Source organism: Martes martes (genome assembly GCF_963455335.1).
Source record: "Martes martes genome assembly, chromosome: 15".
In the NCBI taxonomy this organism is placed as follows: Eukaryota; Metazoa; Chordata; class Mammalia; order Carnivora; family Mustelidae; genus Martes; species Martes martes.
In genome coordinates, this window is record NC_137903.1 from 25,390,454 (window position 1) to 25,412,012 (window position 21,559).

The 21,559-nt window shown below is 45.2% G+C and overlaps 1 protein-coding gene and 1 long non-coding RNA gene across 3 annotated transcripts in view; one reads left to right on the forward strand and one right to left on the reverse strand.

Moving 5' to 3' along the window:
- Positions 1-5,162: 5,162 nt before the first annotated feature.
- LOC308356361 lies at positions 5,163-18,537 on the reverse strand. The gene is made up of 4 exons (XR_013968073.1): positions 17,918-18,537; positions 17,211-17,299; positions 12,565-12,722; positions 5,163-6,403 (listed from the first exon to the last, which is right to left on the reverse strand). It is a non-coding gene; the product is annotated as an uncharacterized lncRNA (long non-coding RNA).
- A 274-nt stretch (positions 18,538-18,811) lies between these two features.
- Positions 18,812-21,559, forward strand: part of RBBP5 (RB binding protein 5, histone lysine methyltransferase complex subunit) — a 36,904-nt gene continuing 34,156 nt past the window's right edge. The window contains exon 1 of one of the 2 annotated variants that reach the window (XM_080824182.1): positions 18,812-18,979. In XM_080824182.1, the coding sequence (XP_080680308.1) occupies positions 18,961-18,979 (19 nt within the window). In that variant the 5' untranslated portion in view covers positions 18,812-18,960. The remainder of the gene's footprint in view (positions 18,980-21,559) is intronic. The other variant, XM_080824183.1, reaches the window with a different exon arrangement.

Genomic DNA, 21,559 nt, shown 5'->3' on the forward strand with positions numbered 1-21,559 from the left:
TGCATGAGCCGAGCCGGGCTACCCCCTGTGTCGCAGAGAGAATCTGGGGATGGAATCTGTATACTGGCCCAGCTGCATTTTCTGTCTGGGCTCATCTGCTGCTCAGATGCACCTGCTCGGCCTTGCCTGGTGGGTGCCAGCATCGGCCCCTTGCAGGAAAGGGCCACTACCCGTCGCTCCTTGTCTCCGTGGAAGGTCAGCAGGCAGCTCACAGAGCTCCGCCGCAGACTGTGTGCGGTTACCGGATCCTGCGGTTACCAGGATTTGTTTGGGGTTCCCGGATCCTGCTCCTGGGGCGGCCTCACTATTTGCTACCCTTGCTTGCTCTGACTGCAAGCGCCCGTCCGGCCAGAAGGGGGCAGCACACTTCAGACCGCTGGTGTGTTTGTGCCAGAGTCTGGTACAGGGGGAAGCTGCAGTGGAACCCGAGTGGTTCCCAGCCCGCCCGTCCACCATAGATGGACGTTTCATGCAGATAAGCCTCTGTCCCAGGGAGAAACTTTCCACCGGCTCCAGCTACCCTTCATACCTAAATGCATCCCATCTGAGATGCACTTTCTCTCTGTTCTCCTCATGTAAAGTTCAGCGGGACAGTTCGCTTCACTTCCTCTCTTACGGGGATGACTTTGGAGAACACAGATGGTGGCAACACCTTTTCAGCCTGGGCATGCTTCCCCACGAACACCTCCCCCAGCAGGCAATTGCTCAGGGTAACCGGGGTGGCCTTCCCGGGCCTGTGTTTGGGTGGGGCTCAGAGGGGAGAGGCCACCAAGAGTCTGAACATTACTAAATTCAACTTCAAAACGTCTGCCTTTAGCAGGATCCTGAGGAGGCCCCACAGTACTCACCAAGTAGCCTCCTTTCAGGGGCAGCTATTGTGGGGGGCTGCGCGCTGGTTGAGCTTCGTAGGGCCCTCCTCGGACGGCCTGCTCCTCAGTCCATTCTAATGGTAGCATTTCAAGTAGAGAAAAACATGATTTTATAAAAATGGCTACCCACCTGAGGAAAAGATCATGCAAAAGGAAAGGGGAAGATCTAAATGTAAAAAAACAAAACAAAACAAAACTCTAAAGGAAGGAGTTTTTCAATATGCCAGGCAGCATTCTAAATGCTTTACATATCTTAACTCACTTAATCGCCACCACCACAACCCCATGTTAGGGATGAGGACACTAAGGCAGAGGGAGACAACCGGGGTCATGCAACTGATAAAGCCAGAGCTGGGCTCTGAACCTAAGAAGGGCAGCTCCAGGATTTCTGCTGCCGCAGCGAACTGTTACACCAGGCTGCCTCTGCAGGAAAATGCAAGTCAGTATGTTCATGGATCGTTTGGGGACAGGGAGAACTTTCTTGTGTGGTCAGGAACCCAAAAGCCATAAAGACAAAACTTAAGAGAAATTACAAAGAATGTGGGGGCGCCTGGGTGGCGCAGTCGGTTGAGTGTCTGACTCTTGGTTTCAGCTCGGGTCATGATCTCAGGGTTGTGAGATTGAGCCCCCGTGCTGGGCTCTGTGCTCTGCGTAAGACTTTCTCTGCCTCTGCCTCTGCCTCTGCCCCTCCCTCTGCTCTCCCTCTCTAAAATAAATAAATCTTAAAAAAGAAGAAATTAGAAAGAATGTATAGGCAGCCAAAGACACCAAAACCAAGAGTTAAGACAAACCACTTATTTGGAGGGAATAATTGCAATATATGACTGATAAAATGTTCATACTTCTAATTCCTGAAGAAATCAAGCAACAAGGAGAAAATCGAAAAGCAAATTGGCTGATTCGTTTTTGAAAAAGATGTGCACCTTTATCAATAGGGAAGTGCATATGAGAAACAGATATTTCCATCTCTCAAATTACTAAAAAATATTAAACTATTCATTACTGTGGGGGAGGAGCACTTCCCCGCATCACTGAGGAAGTGGCTGTAGCTGCAGAAGGGCAATTTGGTGGCACCTATTACAAAAATTTTAAATGCATATATCCTTTGATCTGGAAATGATTTCCATGCAGTCCTTACCTACAGGAATATTTTCACAGGTATGCAAAATTATGTAAGTACAAGGATATTTACTGCATCATTATTTGTAATGCTAGAAAGTTGGAGGCAATGTTCACGTCTGGCAACAGATGAGGATTAAACTGTGCTCACCCAGTGGAATACTACGCAGCCATTAAAAGAAAGGACACAGCTCTCTGTGTATTGACATGGATGTTTATACTAGGTCACAGAATAAAGGAATACTTTATAGAAGAATATATTTCATGTGCTATGGTGAGTGCTGTGAAGTGTGTAAACCTGGCAATTCACAGACCTGTACCCCTGGGGCTAAAAATACATTATATGTTTATAAAAAAAATAAAAAATTAAAAAAAAGAATATATTTCCTATGATCCCTTTTTGGGGTAATATATCCCTTCCATTTCCCATCACCCCAAATTCTCTAGAAATCTAGTCTGTCTCTTTCTGTGTATATGGCTAGAAAGAGGTTTGTAAGGAGACACCGCAAACTGGTAACAGTAGATTTCCTGGGGAGAGAACTCCAGCTTCAGTGTATTGCCTTTCTGTTATTCTTTTGTTCATCTGCTGTGAACATCTATTTTTCTTTCAATTTAAGAAAATGAATGGAATGGCTAATTCAAGAGAAAGGAAACAGGTACTGGAAAGCTCTTATGGGCCCACAGACTCAGTGGGTAGGAGCCACAGTAGAGCCGCAGGCGGCTGCCAAGGGCTTCACTGTGGCTGTGAAGAGCCACCTTCACTCCCTCATGAGGCGACAGTGAGGGGGAATTTTCTCACTTGACCCAGCACAGGTCCCAGGCCCACGTCACAGCTGTATCGGCTTGCAGCTGGAAGGCTCTGTCCCCTCCACATTCCACAGTGGGAGGCAGGCTTCCAGATCCGTCTGCCCATCAAAACTGCATTCAGTGGAGGACATGTCATTCCTGAAAGGTAATCGAAGAACCTTTAGAAAAGGGACCTACGTTCAGGACAGCCTCGGATGACATACATCCCCTATAGTTCACCTTTTGGACTGCTCAGCATATGTCCCCTCCCTTCTGGCTCTCCTGGGAGGCAAAGTGGTGAAAATAGATGTACGGATTGAAGTCTGAGCATGGAGGGGTCACGGCTGGGGCTCTGGGAAGGACATTAAAGAGAAGACCCCCTTGGCTTCTCTTTCCTTTCTTCTGCCTTCCTTGTTGTCTCAGCAGGGGTCCCCAGGAGATCAAACCTAAAGATGTTCAAGCATCTAAGAATAGGCTAAACACCAGCCTTTCTGTGCACAGAATCCAGGAGTTGAAAAGGTAGAAAGATGAGTCAACTCCGGGCTCAGTGCGAAACCACAGGCTCTGAGATTAAGGAAAGCTGCCCCAGGTTCCAAGCTGGGAACGTGCAGAAGCAATGGTCAATCTGAGACCTCTTACTGAGCAGGATTTGCTTACAATTTCTAAAAACTATTAATTTCTATTTAATGCCTGCTAAAAATATATGCATAACATCCTTGCAAACTATGAACCGTGATAATTTTAAAACCATGTAAACTTCCCTAAGAACCTGTGGATCAGAACATTACCACAGTGTTGAAGCCCCTGTGTGCTCTTTTCCAGATGCCCTGGGTCTCTCTCCTGCCTCAAGGTGACCGCTGTGCTTGTCATTCTCTTGCTCAAAAAACAAAAAGCTTTTCCAAATATACATGTGTTTTAAGCAATATATAATTTGGGTTTGCTCGTTCTTGAGCCTGAAAATGGCATTACTGGGGCACCTGGGTGGCTCAGTCGGTTAAGGGTCTACCTTCGGCTCAGTTCAAGATCCCGGGGTTCTGGGATCGAGTCCTGCATTGGGCTCCTTGCTCAATGGGGAGCCTGCTTCTTCCTCTGCCTCAGTCCCTCCCCACCCTGCCCCATTCATGATCTCTCTCAAATAATCTTTTTAAAAGATTAAATCTTTTTAAAAATGGTGTTACCTGTATTTCGTCTTCTATAACTTTTTTCTCTTCGCTCATGCTGTCTGACTTTTATCCCAGCTGACTGGCTGTCACTAACTGGTTGGCAGTTTGTTCTCACCGTGAGAGAGATTATTCTAATGTGTGAATGGACTTCGATGTGACCTCTTTCTCAGAGAAGCAACTTTCGGTTGGCTTGTTTCTCTCACTGCACCTCTGTTTCCCAGCCCACTAATGCCTTCTCGTTTTATTTATCATCTTGGTTCTCCCTTTAAGGGTGAGTACATAGTCCACTGTTTTCCCCCATCTTTTTTAAGTTTTAAATTTTTATTTATTTGAGAGAGAAAACACAAGCAGAGGGAGTGGCAGAAGCAGATTCCCTGCTGAGTGGGGAGCCCCATGACGAAGAGGGACTCGATCCCAGGACCCCGGGACCATGCCCTGAGCTGAAGGCAGACACTTAACCAACTGAGCCACCTAGGCGCCCCGTCCCATCTTCTTAAGCTGGATGCTTTGGTCATGAATTTTCAACTTTCTTCCTTCCTCACACAAACACTGACATTTCAGTTGAATTCCCTTGAATTATAACTGTTGTGGCATCCCGTGAGTTTTACTCTGAAACATGTTTGTTATGGTTCGGTTTCAGTGTTTTCTATTTGCTGTTACTATTTCTTCTCTGCTCTGAGTTTTACGTGGGTATGTTTCTAAATTTCCAAGTGCGAGGAAGAGTTTTTTTGTGTTTTTGTTAATGATTTATAAACAACATTGTGGGCAGAGAACGTGGTCTGTAGGATGACAGTTTTTAAAAATTTGTTGGAACTTGCTCTGTGGGCTCACTTGTGGTTAATTTTTTTATAAGTGTTTTATAAACTGTTCCTGAAAGGAATGAGTATATTCATTACTTTTTTATGATTCATCGATGCGAGCCCAGGGCCCTCTATTGAGACTGGAAATGGCAGGACCACAAATGCTCTTCTGTTTTGCCTGGTGTCTGGCACACAGCCCGGCCCACCCGTAGTGCTCTCTTGGCCCCTCCACACCCCCTTTCCCCTCTCCGCTCAGCTCCCCGGCCTCTGTGGACCCCACCTTTTGCTCTACACTTCTAGTGAAGTTCTGCTGCACTCACGGGAGTGTGGAGGGTGGCAGGAGAAAAGCTGGGCAGTTTTCATTCTAGCTCCCCTTCAGCAGTGGCCGTCTTCCCCTTGAAGATCATAGCTCCTGTCTCATGGCTCTCCTGCAACTGCAGGGTTTTTTTTTTTTAAGATTTTATTTTTTCTTTTTTTAAGGAATCTCTAGCCCCAGCACGGGGCTTGAACTCACAAGATCAAGATCAAGATCAAGAGCCCCGCCACACACCCCTCCGGCGCACCGCCCCTGCCTTTAGCCATCGGGCCCCACGGTGTCCCAGCGCTGGGAGTCCTAGCTGCTCTGCTGGTTCTCCCTCACCCTGCTTCCATGGTTTCGACAGTCCCTTCCCTCAATGTCCCTCGGTTCCCCATTTCCAGTATGCCCTCCCTTCCCTGCAGCTGACACCGTAGCAGGATGAATGTGTGTTGAACAAATTACGTGGCAACATCATGCGCGGAGTCGCCCAGAGCTCAAGAGGGCACCTGGTGTTTGGGGAGCAGAGAGTTTGGTGAGGCCAAAGGGTGGTGGGCCAGGCAGCACTGGAGCCAAGGCAGACCGGAAAGACTGGCAGGGGCCCGGGGGTGAGGGAGCCTGCAGGCCATGTGTCACACTCCCAGGGCTCAGACTCCCGAGACACAGACTCCCAGACAGAGGCACCTGCACAAGTAGCAGCAGGGTGCCCTCCCGGCCTCTTTGGCTCAGCAGCTGGGAGAAGTGAAGGAAGCAGGGGGAGCCCAGCAGCAAATGACGAGCACAGGAAGCAGCCAAGCATTCTCCCGTGGAGACCTGAAGGCCACAATTTACACCTGTCCAGCTCCAGGTTGCAGAGAGGAAATCCAAGGTCTTGGCTTGTTTTGTTGAGAGAGGGCACAGCCTTTGTCTTTGGCCCCAGGGCTGGAAGCAGAGGGGGATCTTGGAGCCTGCATTCTTTGGCCCCAGACTTACACCTTCTCCCCATCCGGCTTCTAGCGCCCTCACCAGCTGCGGACGCACTTCATCATCTGGCCTCGTGAAGGCCTAGTAAGGTAGAATGAGAAGCTGCCGTAAGTATCCCGACTGTTATGTTTTCTCTGCTGAGACATGGGATCCCTGGGCAGCCGATCAGCAGGCTTTCAGAGACAGAGGTGGACTTGGGAAGACCGCTTAAAGCATCCCAGTTAGGGGCATCTGGGTGGCTGGGTCAGTTATGCATCCAGCTCTTGGTTTCGGCTCCGGTTGTGATCTCGTGGATTGTGGGAGCGGCCCCACATCAGGCTCTGCTCAGCATGCAGTCGGCTTGAAAGATTCTCTCCTTCTGCTCCGTCCCCCACTCGCTTGCACTCTGTCTCCAATAAATAAATAAATCTTCAAAAAAAAAAAAAAAAGCATCCCATTTAGGCTCCTCTTTTACAGCAGAGGACACGAGACCCTGAGCACAAGGGATGTCACACAGCTAGCTAGCTGGCGGGCAGGACCACAGTAACACCCATGTCTCCTGATCCCCAGGCTGGTTTTCCTTTCTTAATTATAGCTCCCACTGGCCCTCTGAGTTGAAGAGCAGGCTGGCCAATGGGGTTCTTCATCTCTCTTGCAGCCATGGGGTCTGGTATCTCATGTATGGCCTCCCCATCCCATTTCAGGCACTCAAGAGGAGTCTGTGGCCCTGAGACATGAGAACAGCTTAGGAAGCTATAGGAAGGAGGGCTTGCTGAAGCAGAAACCACAGGGAGGGACAAAGGCCAAGGCAGGTGAGCAGAGAGGCAGCCCGAGGGTTACAAGTGGTGGAGGTCACCAGCTGGGGAGGGGTAACTTCTCCATCCCCAGGCCCAGAGGAGGAGGACCTCTGGCTGGACAGCCCCACAGGCTGGATCCCAAAGAGCCACCATAGCAGCATCACTCAGAGCAGAGAATGAGGGCTCTGGGTAGCTTGGGAAGTTTCCCACTTGTCTTTGGTGGGTCTGTTGAGCTGGAGGAGGTAAGAGATTAAATTTTAGAACGTAAGGCCTGGCCCAAGGAGGTGGAAAACTTAAAGATTTTTTAAATTTTTCTGACAGAGAGAGAGCAAGCACAAGCAAGGAGAGTGGCAGGCAGAGGGAGAAGCAGGCTCCCCACTGAGCAGAGAGCCTGATGCAGGACTCGATCCCAGGACCCTGGGATCATGACCTGAGCCAAAGGCAGATGCTTAACCAACTGAGCCACCCAGGTGGCCCACCACTGAGCTCTTGAGACTGGTGTTTCTGGAATAGATTAGCATTTGAATTGGCGAACTGAGTGAACCAAACAGCCCTCCCCAGTGTGGGTGAGTATCATCTAATCCACTGAGGGCAGAGGAAGGACGAATTCACTTTCTCAGTTTGGCCTGGGACATCCATTTCACCTGCCCTTGGAATTGGAACTCCTGGTTCTCAGACCTTTAGCTTCGGACCAGGACTTACACTATGAGTCCCACCTGGTTCCAGGCCTTTGGACTCAGACTGAATTGCAGCATCAGTTTTCCTGGTTCTCCAGCTTGCAGAAGGCATATCATGGGACTTCTTGGCCTTTATAATCATGTGATCCAATTACTAGAATAAATCTCTCGTATATATTACACATACACACACACACCCCATTTCTCTGGAGGACCCTGACTAATATAACAGTACTTCGAGGAAAATTCATAGCATTGAATGCATATATTATTTTTATTTATTTATTGAGAGAGAGGGAGAAAGGGAGGAAAGGAAAGAAGGGAGAGAGAGAATCTTAAGCAGACTCTAAGCCCAGTGCAGACCCTGATGTGGGGCTTGATCCCACGACCCAGAGATCATGACCTCAGCCAAAGTCAAGAGTCAGATGCCTCCCAGACACCCCTGAGTGCATATATTAGAAAAGAAAAGGCTCTAAAACCAATCATCTAAGCTTCCACCTTAAACAAACAAACAAACAAACAAACAAACTAGAAAAGGAAGAGTAGATCTGTCATCGCGCCCTGAAATAAAGTTCTCAGACACCAATCTGAGCAGCTGTGCAGGCCGCCTCTGCAAAGAAGAGCAGCGGCAGCTGAGTCCTGCACATAGCTTTGGTCTTATTTCTTACCAGAAAAGCAAGGGCGATGCCTCCAAGCGTGGGAACGGAGTACAAAGGGATGGCAAACATCTTGAAGCAGGCTTGCATTTTCCCCTACATAGGCACGCAGGGAGTCAGTCATGGGATAAGGGAGGAATGGGATGTTTGGGCTGGCAATTGCCAGGTGAAGAAAGGAGAGACTGAGGGTTACATTCTTTTATAGCTCCTAACTTACTCCCTGCCCCTGCGGATCGTGGGATCCTGCTCCTACCGGACCATTGCGTTCAACAGCCCGAGAACAGGAATGCTGCTGACATTTAAGCTGCTTCCACAATCACCCCTTAGGGTTTATAATGTAGTTTCTAAGATTAACTCCACAAGATCAAATCCAAAGTAAGCAGAAGAAAAGAAATAATAAAAATTCATATTACATCACAAGGCAATTACATTGAAAACAGGAAATCAACAAAACCCAAAGCTGGTTCTTTGAAAAGATCACTAAAGTTGATAAGCCTTCAGCTAAGCTAACTAAGAAGAGAGAAGGGACAGAGGCAGGGGGAGAAGCAGGCTCCCCACCGAGCAGGCAGTTCGTAGTTCCAGTCCCAGACCCTGGGATCATGACCTTAGCCAAAGGCAGAAACTCAACTGACTACGCTACCCAGGCACTCCTAGTATTGTTCTTAATAATGAGCAACTAGAAGCTTTTCTATTAAGATCAGGAACAAGGCAAGGATGTCTTCTATCACCACTCCTTTTCAACATTGTACTAGAAGTCCTAACTGATGCAGAAAGGGAAGAATAGGAAATAAAAAGCATTTTTACTGGGAAGGAAGAAACAAAGCTATCTTTGTTTGCAGATGACCTGTCTACATACAGAATCTGAAAGAATTGCCCAAAGCTGCCTGGACCTGATGAGGGATTATAGCAAGGTTGCAGGAAGCAAGGTGACTATCAAAAGTCAATCGCTTTCACAGATCTGTACCCCTGGGGCAAATAATACATTATATGTTAATAAAAATAATTTAAAAAAAAAGTTTAAAAAAATCAATTGCTTTCCTATACACTAGCAAGAAAAAGTAGAATTTGAAATTTAAAAAAACACAACACAATTTACATTAGCACCCCCCAAATGAAATACTTTGGTATCAATCTAACAAAATATGTATAAGATCTATGTAAAGAACACAACAAAACTCCGATGAAAGAAATAAAGGGAGAACTAAGTAAATGGAGAGATATTCCATACCGATGGATCAGAAGACTCAGTATTGTCATGATCAGTTCTTCTCAATTTGACTTACAGTTCAACGCAATCCCAATCAAAATCCCAGTAAATTATTTTGTGGATAGCAACAAATTGATTCTAATGTTTATATGGAGAGGCAGAGGATCCAGAATAGCCAACACAATACTGAAGGAAAAGAACAAAGTCAGAGGATTGACACTATGTGACTTATTACAAAGCTACACTAATCAAGGTAGTATGGTATCAATGAAAGAGTAACTAGACCCACATAAACACAGTCAACTGATCTTTGACAAAGGAGCACAGGCAATACAGTGGGAAAAGATTATCTTTTCAACAAATGGTATTACAGTAACCAGACATCAGCTTGTAAAAAAACTGCATCTGGGGTGCCTGGCTGGCTCAGTCGTTAAGCATCTGCCTTCGGCTCAGGTCATGATCCCAGGGTCCTGGGATCGAGCCCCACATTGGGCTCTCTGCTCAGCGGGAAGCCTGCTTCTCCCTCTCCCACTCCCCCTGCTTGTGTTCCCTCTCTCGCTGTTTCTCTGTCTAAAATAAATAAATAAATAAAAATCTTTACAAAACAAAACAATCTAGGGGCACCTGGATGGCTCAGTCAGTAGAGCATGCAACTCTTGATCTCAGGGTTGTGAGTTCAAGCCCTATGTTGGTCATAGAACTTACTTAAATGAAAATTAATCTAGACATACATCTTATACCTTTCACAAAAGTTAACCTAACATGGATCCCCAAACTAAATATGGGGCGCCTGGGTGGCTCAATCAGTTAAGCAGCTGACTCTTGATTTTGGCTCAGGTCAAGATCTCAGAGTGGCGGGATCGAGCCCCACGTCAGGCTCAGTGCAGAGTCTGCCTGTCCCTCTCCCTCCCCCTTCCCCCACTCTCTCTCTCTCTCTCAGATAAATAAATAAATAAAGTAAATGTAAAATGCAAAACTACAAAGTTTCTAGAAGTGAATATAGGAAAAATGCAGATGACCTTGCACAGGGAAGTAACTTTTCGATACAACACTATGAAAGGAAGAACTGATAAACTGCACTTCATCAAAGTCAGAATGTTCTGTGAAAGACACCGTTAAGAGAATGAAAACACAAATTACAGACTGGGAGGAAATGTTTGCAAAAGACAGAACTGGTAAAGGACAGTTATCCAAAATATACAAAGAACTCTTAACGCTCAATGAATAGAAAACGACCTGGTTGAAAAATGCGCAAAAGATCTAAACAGACACCTCACCAAAGAAGATGGATGGCAAATAAGCATATGAAAAGATGCCCCATGTCGCGTGTCACCAGCAAAATGCAAATTAAAACAAGAGATACCACTACACCCTTATTGGAATGACCAAAATCCAGAAAACCAATAACACTTTACGTTGATGAGGATGTGGCAACAGGAACTTTTCGTTGTTGCTGGGAAACCAAACTGGTATGGTCACTTTGGCAGAGAGTTGGGTGGTTTCTTAGAAAACTGAACATATTCTTAGCACACAAACCAGTGATCATACTTCTTGGTATTTATCCAAAGGCAGTAAAGATGTGTCCACACAAAAACCTGCACACGGATGTTTTTGGCAGATTTATTCCTAATTGCCAAACTTAGAAGCAACCAAGTTATCCTTCAGTAGATGAATGGATAAATAAACATTGTCTGGTACATTCAGACAATGGAATATTCGTTGATGCTAAAGAGAAATGAGCTGCTGAGCCATGGAAAGACATCGAGGAGACTTAAATGCATATTGCTAAGGAAAAGAAACCAGTCCAAAGAGGCTACGTATTGTATGAGTTCAACTATACGATGTTTTTGAGAAGGCAAAAAAAACTATGGAGATCATGAAAGGTTCACTGGATGCCAGGGGCTGCATGTGGGGAAGCATAAGTTGGCAGAGCCTGGAAGGATTTTTAGGGCAGTAAAATTACACTGTATGACACTATAATGGTGGATACATATCATATATTTTCAAAACCCATAGGACATACAATAGCAAGAGTGAACCCTAATGTAAATGAAGGACTTTGGCTGATACTGATGGGTCATTTTTTTGTATGTTCATCAAAGGTAACAAGAGTACCACTCGTGGGGGATGTTGATAATGGGGAGTTCATGCATGTGTGGGGGCAGGTGGCGTAGGTAATGAAATCCTGTATCTTCTGCTCAATATTGCCGTCAGCCTAAAACTGCTCTGAAAAATAAAGTGTATTAAAAAAAAAAATAAAGACATTCACTTTTGACTTAAAAAAAAAACTATTTAAGGGCACCTGGGTGGCTCAGTTGGTTAGGCAGCTGCTTTCAGCTCAGGTCATGATCCTGGAGTCCCAGGACTGAGTCCCGAATCGGATTCCCAGCTCAGCAGGGAGTCTGCTTCTCCCTCTGACCCTCCCCCCTCTCATGCTCTCTCTCTCAAATAAATAAATAAAATCTTTAAAGAAAACCTATTTTCTTTAAAGAATAAAAAAAGAATTGGTAACTTTTCAACTCATTTTATGATGCTCATGCGGTATCAATAGCAAAACCTGATAAAGATACTAAGAAAATTATATAGACCAATCTCAAGACCCTGAGATCATGACCTGAGCCAGAATTAAGAGCCGAACACGTAACTGACTGAGCCACCCACACGCGCCTGTATTTCTTTCTATATTCTGGACGTGAACCCTTTTGAGGTTCTCGGGATGAATAAGCCTCTGCAAGAGAACCTCCCAGGCTCTCGGAGCACTACGTCAGAAGTCTCCACACTCCCTAGCAGATGAACACCCTCAGTATTTGGATTCTGGCCTGGGATGAGGAGGAATCCAGATTCTGTTTATAGATCGCTGAGGGTGGGAGACATTGGGGACTAAACTCTTCTTTCCCTCTGTACATTTTTATTGCAAAACAGAACAGTTCTCTTTCCTTGAAGTGCCCAGAGCTTGCAGTCTGGCTTGTATAACAAGTTATGTAAGTTTTCTTTAAAATAGAAAAAAGGTAAGGGGTGCCCGGGTGGTTCAGTCGGTTAAGCATCTTTTGATTTCGGCTCTGATCAAGATCTCTCAGTGTTGTGAGATCAAGCCCTGTATCAAGCTCTGGATTGGGGCTCTGCACTCAGTGGGCAGTCTGCTTAGGATTCTCCCTCTCCTTCTGCCCCCCACCCCCCACCCCACTCATGCTCCCTCTCTCTCTAAAATAAATAAATAAATAAAATCTTTCAAAAAAGTAAAAAGGGGAGGTACCTGGGTGGCTCAGTTGTTAAGCATCTGCCTTTGGCTCAGGTCATGATCTCGCGGTCCTGGGATCGAGCCCCGTGTCGGGCTCCCTGCTCAGCAGGAAGCCTCCTTCTCCCTCTGCCTCTCCCCTTGCTTGTGTTCCCTCTCTTGATGTCTCTCTCTCTCTAGCAAATAAATAAATAAACAAATAAATAAATCAAAGGAAAAAGGTAAAAATAGGAGGTATAGAAGGAAAAATAGGTAAACGGGGGAAAAACTACACTGAAAACCACATCAGGGATTTTAGTCAATGTTTTTTTAAAGGGCTTGAAATAGTAGCATCCAACCCAATAAAGACAATTGAAATGATTACATTGGATGGGAGATCCAGAGAATTGAGAAGAAACCAATATGTTGTCTTTATATAATATCTTTTTGTTGTTTTTTCCTTTATGCAATGTTTTCCTTTGTTTTTGACAAGGAGCAACTGCGGGTTTTATTTAAAGAATTTTGAATGGTTGTTTTGATTTTAGAAATGGTTTCATCGGGGCGCCTGGGTGGCTCAGTGGATTAAGCCTCTGCCTTTGGCTCAGGTCATGATCCCAGGGTCCTGGGATCGAGCCCTGCATCGGGCTCTCTGCTTGGCGGGAGCCTGCTTTCCCTCTCTCTGCCTGCCTCTCTGCCTACTTGTGATCTCTGTCTGTCAAATGAATAAATAAAATCTTAAGAAAAAAAAAAAGAAATGGTTTTGTCAATCTTTTCAGTTTGAAATGATACTCCCTTCCCTATTCCCTCCCAACGGAAATGGGGTTTGAGCATTCTGCCTTGTTGGGGAGTGGAATGAGTTAGGACTTTTGTAATCAACAGATCATGTTTTGGAATAGCACAAGCAAAAAAGCTTATCTTTTCTAAAAGCTTTTTCTAAAAAGCTTATCTTTTCTAAAAGGACCTTTTCTAAAGGTCCAAGGATATTTAACTGAATGAGAAATTGTTAATGTGGTATGTCCTTGGTAACAAATTTGATGCAGAAAGTATTATGTTTGATTTGCTTCTGAATCTCTGCTTTATTTTTCAATCTGAAGCCAACTACCATGGTTTCCATCTGTTGGACATCAGTGGTCTCTCATTCATTATCTGTTCTCTTCAATAGATGTGCCAGACTATGGGGGCCTCTTAGTCCACATTCCAAATTCTTGGGAAGGAATCTAATTGGGTTCAGCTTGGGTCAGGGGCTTAGCCACAGAGTAATCAACTGTGGCCTGGGGGGACAGGGTGTACCATGTGAATGAGGCTTCTCTTTCTGCTAATTATGGTTGACAAGTGGAGGCAGATTGAACTAGCTACTTAAATTTGTGGGGCCCTGTGCAAAATGAAAACACAAAGGTCCCTTGTTCAAAGATTGTGAAGGATTTCAAGATTGCAACAGCAGAACATTAAACCAAGGGTGGGCCCCTTCTAAGTGTAGGGCGTTGGATGACTGCACGGGTCTCGTGCCAAGAGGCTACTCCTTGCTCTAGACCTGGAGGAAGAGCCTCCACATGAATTTCTAGACCCCATATATCAAAACTTGGAACCAGAGATTCTTGTTTTTGGAGTTCATAACTTAGAGTGAGTGTTATGTTTTCCACACCCCCCCCATCCCGACTTCTTTATCTCCTCCTCAGATCCAGTAACTTTATGTGCAATTGCTTGAGTGTGACTAAGTTGGGTTTTTAAGTCTTCTGTCTCTTCCTTTCTATTATGAGGCAATGATCTCGAAGGCTGTACAAAGTGTGCATTTGACTTGGGTCAGTCATCTTCAATAAGAGTAGATGATGAAGGAGTTAATGTCCTTTTCTAAAAAACATTCTTACCAAAAAAATAAAAAAAGAACCCACCTTTTTACCTTGAATTATTTTAGACTTACAGAAAAGTCACAAATATAGCCTTGAGAGTTTTCATATGTCTCTCCTGCATCTTCCCCTAATGTTAACATCTTATATAACTATAGTGCAATTGTCAGAACCCAAAAGATTAACATTGGTACAGTACTAATTAAAGACCTTTCTTGAATTTACCAGCTTTTTTGCTCATGTCTTTTTCCTGTTCTAGGCTCCTAACCAGACCCTCACAGCATAGTTATTTCTCCTAAGTCTCATGCAGTCTGTAAAAGCACCTTTGACTTTGTCTTTCATGACTTTGACTTTTTTGAAGAGTAGTGATCAGTTATTTTGTCAAATGTCCCACAATTTGAGTTTGTCTGACGTTTTCTCATGATTAGACTGAATATGATGGATAACATTGTGTCCTCAACGCACTGTATCAGGTTCATGATTTTGCTTTGTCTTGTTCCTGGTGATGTTGACCTTTATCACCAGATCAAGGGATCAGGTGGCTTCTGCTAGATTTCACACTGGAAAACGACTACCTTTCCCTTTGTAGTTAATAGATCTCTTGCAGGAGATATTGAGACTATGCAAATTCTGCTTCTCTTCAAACTTCTGCCCATTCAATTTTGTACTTCTCAGTGGAGCTGTTTTCTGCAGGGTTGTTGTTGTTGTTGTTGTTTGGTCTCTAGGCTTGTGGATCCAACCAAGGGCTCATTTTAGTTTTTCCTATCCTTTTTAGTGTAACTATGTTTTTGACTTACAGTAGGTTCATTTTTTAATATTTTTTATTCCATTTGGGCTCTCTCCACATCCCAGTTGGTTTTAGTTATTTACTTATCCTGGGCATATGGGAAATACTAGCATTCTAAGAGTCAGAGCTACACAAATATATACTCTGAGTGTCACTACCTCCTCACTCCTGCTACCCCCTTCTCATTTACTCCTCTTTTCCATCTTTTTCCCACCTATCCCTTACAGGAAACCAGTGTCCTTAGTTTCTGCTTTATCTTTCCTATACTGTGTTTCTTTTGCACACATGGACAAAGGCAGCATATTTTCTTATATTCCCTTCTCACTTAGGGCTGCATTTGTGCTTTGCATTTTTCACTTAGAGATGTCTTGGCAACCACTTTATATCAAATTCACAGAGATCTTCCTCATTTTTTTTAACAGCTGCTGAGTATGCCATTGTGTGTTGTACCATAAATGTACAAACAGATTGTTTCCAAAATATTGCAATTACCAATAATACTGCAATGAACAACCTTACGCTTGTGCCTTTTCCCACAAAAGTGTAGAGTGTATCTTCAAGTGAATATCATAGATACATATAACTATTTCTTTCCTTCCAATCCCTCTTGCCAGAACTGAGAGCTCTATGTTACTATCTCTTTCAAGCTTTTTTTTTTTTTTTAGCTCTAACGGCCTTTCAAGTCTGTAATCTCTGACAGTAAGCACAGATGGCGGTCATAAGTACATGAGTACATTTTCTCAGAAAGTCTTCACTCCCTGATGATTTGGTGGCACCCCCACTCTTGTAATAGAAATGGTTCTCAACCTTGTCTGAACATGAGAAGCACTAAGAATCTTTTAAATGTATCAATGCCTAGGAATGGTCTAGGTAGATTCTACAATTAATGCAGAATCTCTGGGTGTGGGACTCAGGGACCTGTATTATTCTGCGGTGCCCCAGATATTGCAATGTGCAGCTACGGTTGAGAACCACTGGCTTAAATCCTTGAAATGTGACAAAAATCTCCTGGCCCTTACCATATTCCCTGTGATATGAATCAGCTGCCAGAGTGTATTCTGGCTGACTTGGGAGGCATTCCACTTAGAGAATTCTCGATTTTTACCTGGAGGAGAGGTAAGTACCAGCTGGCTTAATTTAGGGAGATCTGTAAAAGTCTTTAATGAGATGGAATTTCAACCTAGCCAAGAAGTAAGTTTTTCTCATATAGAGTCTGAATGATAGTGACAAGTTGCTTCAGGCCAAGAAGGAAGAATGTTAAATTTCCTTTTCTCCCCTTCAACACACAAACTGGGGTACCTTCCTTTGTGGTTGGCAGTATTAATAAGCTCCAACTAACACCTGTAAAGCAGAGCCCACTAATTATACTGCTTTTCATCAAATCAGAGATACCATAACTTATAAAACACACTATCTTATGTAGCACTAAGAAAGGAAAAAGCCCACTGCTAAATAATTATTAGGTAATTAAATAGAAGAGATTTTTAAATGTGGGGGCATGTGCATATTAGAATTGATGAAGTATAGTTCATCTTTAGCCTAAACCTTTTTTTTTTTAAGATTTTATTTATTTATTTGACAGACAGAGGTACAAGTAGGCAGAGAGAGAGGAAGGGAAGCAGGCTCCCCGCTTCGCACAGAGCCCGACATGGGGCTCGATCCCAGGACCCCAGGACCATGACCCGAGCCCAAGGCAAAGGCTTTAACCCACTGAGCCACCCAGGCACCCCTAAACCTCTTCTTTGAACACCAAGTCAGGATGGTCACTTGAATTTCTCAAAGGCTCTTTAAACCTAACATGTCCCATGGGGCAACTGGATGGCTCAGTCAGTTAAGCCTCTGCCTTTGGCTCAAGTCATGATCTCAGGGTCCTGGGATGGAGCCCCGCATTGTGCTCCCTGCTCAGGGGAGAGCCCACTTCTCCCTCTCCTTCTGCTCCTCCCCTCTGTGTGCATTCTCTCTCTCTCAAATAAATAAATAAAATCTTTAAAAAAAAAAAAAAAGCAGCACACCTCTTAAAAAAAGGAAACAAAACAAAACAAAACAAAACTTACACGTCCCAGTCTGGGTTCTCCATCAACCTTGCCAAAGCTGTTCCTTTTCCTGCATTCTCTGTCCTGTCAAACGGAGTCCCTGCATCAAACTAGAAATACAGAAGTTGAGCCAGTTGAGCCAGTCTCCTGATGTTCTTGCTTTCCATATACAAGAGATCTTTCCCATTCTATCAGTTCTGTCTCCTACCCCTCTCTTAAACACTGCCTTCCTCTTTCCCTCTGTCCTCGCCTTGGGTCAGGTCTTCCTCAGCTCTCCACAGGATTACTGCAGTGATCTACCTGCTTTCTACTCCGTAAACCAATCCTACTTCACACCGTCCTTGTTTTCCTTCTTAAACATCCCTCGGATCACATTATTCCTCGCTTAAATATCCTACAAGACAGATACTGCATCCGAACAACAGGCAAAGTTCATGAGCAGGCCACGTCGCAGAGGAGAAAAACACACATGCATACATGTGAAAAGTTGCTCAGGCTCATCCCGAAATAAATGTAACAGTGACATTTCCCCAGCTATCCGGCTGGCAGAGTTCGAGAGAACCGGTGATCACGAATGATGACAAGGGCGTGCAGAGAAGCACTCGTATTTGCCGCTGTTGGTACTACAGTATTTTGGATGTCGTTCTCGCCACGTTTCGGAGATGCGAACCGCCTCCCGTCATCTGAGCCTCAGTTACTGAATTTGGTCCAACGGGGCTGATACCTACCTGAAGGGCCTCAGGATGAAATAATTCTGGGTAAAGTGATTCGTCGATTAGAGTAGCTAACATTCTACGGGGCGCCTGCTGTCCTAAGCGCTTCTGATCTGGGAGCTCATCTAACCTTCCCAATAACCCTGCAGGGACGCTCCGGACCGCGCTCATTTTTACCTACAAGAACACTGAGGCCCGGAGGGGAAAACACGGCCCCAGGGGCGGGGTCAGCGACCGGTGGAGCTGGGATTAGGGGCATTAAATCTACACCCGGGGCGGGGGGCATCTAGCTCCAGTCTTGTTTTTCGGGAAAGCCTACGCCGTTCCTTTCCTTCCACAGGGAAGCTCCGGGGAACTCAGCCCGCCTCTCCCTCCACTCCGTGTTCGGCGTCCTGCTCAGGGCTGGGTACGCTGTAAAGCCTTGGATGGAGGCCTAACAAATACTATCGTACATTTCCGTGGGACCAAAGGCAGAGCCTTTCAAATAGGAAGTAATTTCCAGGAGTCTGAACATACGTACTGATGAGTACGCGCCTTGGGGACTAAGAGCCATGCTCCACACCCGAGCACGGCGGCCGACCCTTCCCGCTCTCTTACGTCCCTCGGACTTTGCCCGGAACCTTTCTTGCGGCATCGGAAGCAGCCGGCGGAGACATGGCCGCTGAACACACAACACCGCAAGGACTAGTAGTCTAACTATATGCCTGAAATTTGTAGCTCACTTATATGATTCGGCAGAAAACGGCCTCAAGTACTCGCACTTTTTAAAGTACTAATTTACAATAACATTTTTGTCCCTTAGTCAAGAGCGTTCTCAAGTGATTCCGAGAGAGTTTGTTCTTCTTTTTGGTGAGGCATTTATATGGACAGCCCACTTGAAACGAACAAGGAAGGCGGGGGAAGAAAGCGGAAGCCGCGGGGGCTTCTAAGCCAGAAAGTCTCCCGAGCTTGCGCTAAGCTATTTGCGGCGCCCCCCACTTACACGCAGGTCTCGGAAACGGGCGGGGGGGAAAGGCGTCGTTCCTGGAGCTGAGACCAGGCGGCCGGAGTCCTCAGGGATGAACCTCGAGTTGCTGGGTGAGGAGGGCTATGGTTGCGTCTTAGAAAACCCTTTGGTCCTGGAAAGGTGGGAACCTGGGCGGGAGGGACGCGGGCTGCAACCTTAGGGACATAGTTCTGCTGTGGATCATTGGGCGCTCCTGTTACGGAGCAGCAGCGGGAGGAGGAAGCCCAGCTTCGGCTTAAGCAGAATGCATTGCCTTTCCCGAGGCTACTTTCAGATGAGTGCTGGAGTGGTAGGCACAGACAGCTTGTGACTTCGATTTGAGTACAAGGATCAAAGGTGCTGAAGTAGCCCGGAGCAGGCAGGACCAGAGTTTTTGGAGAAGAAGGAGTGTGAGGATGTGAGGCTTGAGATGAAGCTTGGAAGACTTGTCAGGGGTTTGGGTGCCTGGAAAAGTTAGATTGTTTTGGAGACGTGTGGGATGCCTAAGGAGGGGGATTTGGAAATCTTCTAGTCCCTCATTGGACAGATGAAAAAAGTCTTAGTGGGTAGTGATTGGAAGGCATCAAGTGAGTAAATGGCATAGTTGGTCCTGGAATCATTATCTTGACTTTCTGTTTAAGCTCCTCAAGTAACAGGGACGGTGTGCACAACACAGAGCTACAGAAGCAGTTGCTTTTTGTCACGCTCTCTGAGTCATTTCCTCCCTATCCCTTACCCAAGTTGTTAAAAACTTAGGTCTTTTCTTCTAGGTTTTCATTAGGTCTTTAGCATGATAGTCTAGGGGTGTCTGAGGTTTTCCAGATTTCCTAAAAGACTTGATATAAAGTTAAGTTTCTTTAAAAAAAATCAGAACTCGGGGCGCCTGGGTGGCTCAGTGGGTTAAGCCACTGCCTTCAGCTCGGGTCATGATCTCAGGGTCCTGGGATCGAGTCCCATATCGGGCTCTCTGCTCAGCGGGAAGCCTGCTTCCCTCCCTCTCTCTCTTTGCCTGCCTCTCTGCTTACTTGTGATCTCTCTCTGTCAAATAAATAAAATAAATCTTTAAAAAAAAAAAATCAGAACTCAGAAGTTGCACTGAATGTTAAAAGGGCTACAAAGATTTTAAAGAAATGGTCCTTACCTTTAAGGAGCTTAAGGTGATTTTCCAAATAGCCATAATATATTGCAGAACATAGGCCTTTAAGGGTCATTACCAGGTGCTAAGAACATTTAGGAGAGAGAGTGCATGTCTTCGAGGCCGGGAAGAAGGGCATCCAGGAACAAAAATTCTGTGGAGGAGTTGGACTTTTGAGTAGACATTTAAGACTGGTGAAATAGTGGCAGACTGAAGCATGGAGGTACAAGGAGAAATGCTTATTAGGAATGTTTGAGCCAAGACATAGGTGAGAGAACACCTAAAGAATGTTCCTGCTTGGCCTGGTTGTGGGTACTGTGAATAAAAGGAGGGCCAACAGATGCTGTGTTCTGTGGAGGCTCTTAAATGCCCAGCTGAAAAGTCTGTACTTTTTAAGAAAAGTAGGGCAGATCCATTGAAAGTTTTTGACCTGGTAGGTAACTTGATCAGAGCTATGATTGATTATTTATTTATTTATTTATTATTAAGATTTCTCTGACAGCAACATGTTGTTGAGTCTTGGATGGTGTGAAACCAGTTTGGAGGGCTAGAGTAAATGAGTGATCAAGAAGGTCTGAGCTAGGAAATGGAACAAAGAGACCCTGAGGAGGTAGAGTTGACAGAATTTGAGAATTGATTGCGTGTGTTAGTGGCATCGGTGGTGAGGAACTGTGGACTGAAAATCGTGGGAGCCAGTGATAGTGTTACTGATGAACATTTAAGGACATTGGGGAAAGACGGCATTGGCATGTTGAGTGTGGATCTGGGGTTCAGGAGGCAGGTTTAGATTTATGAGAGAGATGTGTACTTCTCCTGCAGGTGGGTTGTTGAAGAAACTTTGTGAGTGGATGACAGGACCAGGGGAAAAGGTGGGAGGGGCAGAAAGAGAAAACTGCTGAGGGCAGAATCTTGGACAGTTACCTATATTTTGGGGTTAAGAGGACAAATAAGTGATAATAAATTAGGAATTATATAGTACTTATTATGAGCTAGGCAGATTTTGGGGTGCTTCCCTATATTTATCCACGTGGAGGTGGATCCACATTCTCGTGCTCTCAGAAGCCACTTGTAGAGCAGTTGCTGCTGAAAGCTGGGAAAGGGCTGCTCTGTGTAGTCCTTAGGCACTCGGCACCCATCAGCAACTTGAGTGGAAGCCAGAGTACAGTCATTTTTGGAAGGCGTGGGAGATGGAGTGGAGGTCAGAGGTCGACCCTTATTTTTAAAAACTTCAGGATGGAGGAAAAGTGATAGATAGGCTAGTACATGAAAGAAATGGTCATGGGAAAGATTTTCCTTGAATGATACAGAAGATTCGTGAGGGTGAAATTTAGGAATATTTAGCATTGGAAGGTTAGACAGTTTATTTATATTTAAAGATTTTATTTATTAGAGAGTGCACGCAAGTATGTGCATGCATGCATATTGGGCGCAGGAGCACAGGGAGAGGGACAAGCAGACTGACTCCACGCCTAGTGTGGAGCGTGATGTCGAGCTTGATCCCTCCATCCTGCAATTCTGACCTGAACTGAAAGAGTTG